Raw genomic sequence first — 4,835 nt, 5'->3', positions numbered from 1 at the left:
TGCTCTTTGACATCTATACCTTGACTTTGACGTGAAACCTTTGATCTTCCCCAGTAAGTGGTAATGTTATGTTTTTTTCCAACACCACGAACACTACCACCATGCTCAGGTGTTCCAATGGCTTCTGTTAGGACATCGTGACGTCTCGTTGGAACAAAGTCACCCTTTTTTGAGTCTTCAACAATTTTCTCCTACAACATGCACAAACAAAGTCACAATATAGTAAATAATTGTGTTACTTGAAGCAAAAGCATGATTATAATGTTACTTACAATTTTCTCAGCAACTTTTTTTACAGGCTCGGATGTGAATTCTCCCCCTTTCTTTTGTCGTGCTCTCGTCCATGTCTCATAGCGTTCCGGTGGAGATGGATGACGATCATCATCAGTTAAGCCAGAACTATCTTTCGATAAGGACAATCTCTTTTCATTGATCATCTGCTCCTCGAGCCTCTTATACCCTCCACGGGATAATACATCTCAATGAAGGAGGAAAATGAACCATAATGTCAAAAAATGAAGGAGGAAAATACATCTCCAATTGACACAAGATAACTGCAGCTTCGTTTTCCAACTCGTCTAACTTCAATGGATCAATTGCTTTACAACATATTGCATTGAAGAATAAGCACAACCTGCATATAGCTTTCCTAACATTATCGGGCAATATCCCACGAATAGCCACAGGTAGTAGTTGTTGCATCAAGACATGACAATCATGAGATTTTAAGCCGATTAATTTGAGATCTTTCATTGATACAAGGCTCTTGACATTTGACGAGTAACCATGTGGCACTTTGATACTTTGTAAACACTTGCAAAAACTTGTTTTCTCGTCTTTAGACAAAGTGTGACACGCGGGAGGCAAATATGTCTTGTCATTGATTTTTTGTGGTAATAACTCTTGTCGTATACCCATCAAATCCATATCAAGACGAGCATGTGCACCATCTTTTGTCTTGCCTTTAATGTCGAGAAGTGTTCCAATTACACTATCACATACATTTTTCTCCACGTGCATCACATCAATACAATGTCTTACATCAAGACTAGACCAATATGGAAGATCAAAGAACACTGACCTCTTTTTCCATATACTTTTCACAACAGGCTGCTTTTTCCTTTTGACACTTTCACTTTCGGCTTTTGGCACTTTCGCTTTTGGCACTCTCCCTTTTGGCTTTTGGCACTTTCCGAAGACAACATTAATGTCTCGTTGTCGTTCATAAACTTCCTCTCCAGTTAAGGGCGTTGGAGCAACACCATTCTCTTGGTCTCCGTCAAAAGCTTTTCGCAATCTACGATATGGATGATAACGATTTAGAAATTTTCGGTGGCCAAGATAAACAGTCTTCTTTCCATTTTTCAGTTGCTTATAACATGTTTTTTTTTCACATATGGGACACGCATTATGCCCTTTAACGGAATACCCAGACAAATTGCCGTATGCCAGAAAGTCGTTGATGGTGCAAAACAACATGGCACGCATGTTGAACTGTTCACCAGAATACGAATCAAAAACATCCACTCCTTCCTCCCACAACACTTTCAAATCATCAATTAGTGGACTTAGATAAACATCTATGTCATTTCCTGGTTGTCTTGGGCCTGAAATCATCATCGATAACATAATATATTTACGCTTCATGCACAACCAAGGAGATAGGTTGTAAATCATCAGGAGAACAGGCCATGAACTATGGTTAGTACTTTGATTACCAAACGGATTCATTCCATCAGTAGCAAGTCCAAGTCTAAGGTTTCTCGACTCTTTGCCAAAATTTGGAAACAAAGAGTCAATTTTCTTCCATTGCAAAGAATCAGCTACATGGCGAATTTGGCCATCACATTTTCTCTCTTCTGCATGCCATCTAAGATTCTTTGCGTCATTTGCATTAGCAAACAATCTCTTGAACCTTGAAATTATTGGTAGGTACCATACGACTTTCGCGGGAGGACCCGTTTTGGTCACCTCATCATCACTAGAATCACCATCTTTCTTTTTGTAGCGAGACGCCTTACATGTCGGACAATGATTATAGTTTACAAACTCTTTTCGGTATAATATACAATCATTAGGGCATGCATGTATCTTTTCATACTCCAAACCCATTGGACACAATACTTTTTTCGCCTCGTAATAACGATTTGGCATTACATTACCTTCTGGAAGCATTTGTATCAACAATTCAAGCAATTCAGTGAAACTTTTGTCGGTCCACCCATTTTTTGCTTTCAAATTAAACAATTTTAACACCGCAGACAAACGGGTAAAATTTGTGCATCCCGGATACAATGGTTCATCCTTGTCACTGCATAAAGTTTCATACACATGCGCCCTCTTAAACGAATCTTCTCCAATATCACGCATCATGTCTTCCAGTCGATCATCGATATCCACACTACCACTTTCTCTATGGGACACACTTGGCGTTGCAACTACTTCACCGTGCCATATCCATTGTGTATAATTTTGACAAATCCCGTCACAAATTAGATGATTCATGATTTCTTTCTTAGTACGTTTTGGTTCTTTATTTGCACAATTTATACACGGACATAGAAAAAGTGGAGGAAATTCAGGAGGAGGACGTTCTAGTTCAGCATTACTTTCCGCAAACTGTAGAAATTCCATCACTCCATGTCTGTACTCAGTACTTAATCGATTAGCTCTCATCCAACTACGGTCCATACCTACGTTTCGAAATTTATGCATTCTAAGTTAAAGGAATGACTAGGTTGTTACTATTGCGAAACATTCTCTCGCCCTATTTTAATAAAAATTCATAGCCTATAACAGAATGACTAGATTATGCATTCTATTTTAATAAAAATTCATAGCCTATAGCTTCTATGTTTTGAAATAGAATCGGTACCTGTAGATGAGACCGTGATTGAACCTTCTAACTTCAAACAAAGATGACAACACCAAAAAAGAGCAACACCAGCCCCTGCACAGCACAAGCAACACGCAGGAGCAGCAATCACCGCCTAACGCAGGAGCAGCAATCACCGCCTAACACAGCAACCCCTGCACAGCACAAGCATTGATAATTTTATAAATATGTTTATACAACTTAGTTAATATCAAAACAAGTTGTATGTTTATACAATTGGCCATAAATATTGACCCCTGCCCATGGCCAAGTTGTATGTTTTCTTGAAGCCGAAGCTGAAGGGTATTTGCAAGAAAAAAGATCCCATCTTATAAGGCTATGTGGTGAAGCTGAAGGGTATTTGGAGAGACACTACTCAGCTATCTTAGGCTCATACCAAAACCCTCTTGACCATCTCCATATTTTCCCTTACTATTCTAACTACATCAAACTTGGTCACCTTGAGTAAGTATATTATATGGCAGAGATATTAAGCACTATTCTAACTCCATATTTTCACTCCTTAGCCAACCTTGAATATATTAAGTACTATAACTTGAGTGACTTCTATATACCTTGAATATATTAAGCACAAGGTTAACATGAGTGACTTCTATATACTTGCTTATACCTAACACCCTCATGTGCAGCAACATAACGAATTTTGAATCACACTTTGACATTAAAACATGGCTTGGTTATTTGAATTTTCTTGCCTATTTGGAGTTTAGCTTCAACAATAAAATCTGATATAATAGCAGCAAAATAGCAGCAAAACATGGCTTGGTTTAAAACATTACATATCATCTATGAAGTAAAAAATAATCAAAATAGCAGCAAAATAAATATCATAAACAGAAATGACCATATATCTTTTTACTTTTCATTAAATCTCATGCTAAAGTGACCTACACAGACCTACACAGACTTCCAAATCTCATGCAAATTTGTATTTTTATATTGACATTCTCATCATCAAGCCATCAAGCAGAAGAAGAATGAAAACCCACACAAAAAAACACAGACCCACACAGAAATGAACATCACAGACCCACGAAAACGACGTGAATGAAAACGAATGAAAACCCAAGCGAATGAAAACGAATGAACAAGAATGAAAATGAATGAAAACGAAAACGAATGAAATTTGGAGGAAGTTTGATTTATTCATACCTTTACCGAATAAAAACGAAGAAATTTGGAGGCGATTCAAGCATTCTAGGGTTTGGAGAATGAAACCGAATGAAATTGGAGAGATTGGAGAATGGAGAATGGAGAGATTGGAGAATGATTGGGAAATTGGAGTGTTTGATTTGAAGAACTTGGGACGATTTGGAAGAACTTGGGACGATTGAGAATGGAGAGTTTGCAGTGGGAGGGAGATTGAACGCGTATGAAAATTGGGAATGAAAATGACAATATGAAAAATATAATAACACTATTAGGATTCCACTACCGGTGAATCCTAGATCGGTAGTGAAAAGTGGGAATATGAAAAAAATAATAACACTATTAGGATTCCACTACCGGTGAATCCTAGATCGGTAGTGGAAGATAATTAAAACAAATTTGTACGTAATTACGACATTGCCACCGTGTCTACTTTCCACTACGGATTTAGCAAAGCCGGTAGTGAAATCCCTTGTCTCTGAACTTTCCACTACCGTTTTAAAAATATCAGTAGTGGAATCCTTTGGTCAAATGTATTTCACTACTGGTATTCACATACCGGTAGTGGTATCTCCAAACCAAAAGTCATTTTTCTACTAGTGATAAAATCTTAAGAAAATACGTAGTTTAATCCAAAACAAACAAAACTCGAATTCCATTTAAATCCATGAAATGCTAGCTAAAGTCTAATAGTCCAGCAAAACACAAATAAACAACAATTAGTCTTCTATCCAAATTAACAACGGTACTGTTTGACCGTAGCCGATAGAAAAAGAATTGAAGCAGTCAA

General features: G+C 37.5%; 1 protein-coding gene across 1 annotated transcript; it reads right to left on the bottom strand.

Annotated features, from left to right (window-relative positions):
- Nucleotides 1-453: 453 nt before the first annotated feature.
- Nucleotides 454-4,147, bottom strand: LOC123886053. The gene is made up of 3 exons (XM_045935392.1): nt 4,049-4,147; nt 2,876-3,030; nt 454-2,693 (listed from the first exon to the last, which is right to left on the bottom strand). Exon 3 carries the CDS (start codon nt 2,689-2,691, stop codon nt 454-456), a length of 2,238 nt encoding a protein of 745 aa, XP_045791348.1. The 5' UTR covers nt 2,692-2,693; nt 2,876-3,030; nt 4,049-4,147.
- Nucleotides 4,148-4,835: the final 688 nt, after the last annotated feature.

Source organism: Trifolium pratense, linkage group LG5 (genome assembly GCF_020283565.1).
Source record: "Trifolium pratense cultivar HEN17-A07 linkage group LG5, ARS_RC_1.1, whole genome shotgun sequence".
In the NCBI taxonomy this organism is placed as follows: Eukaryota; Viridiplantae; Streptophyta; class Magnoliopsida; order Fabales; family Fabaceae; genus Trifolium; species Trifolium pratense.
Note: the sequence above shows the minus strand (reverse complement) of the source record. Positions and strands in the feature narration are given on the sequence as shown.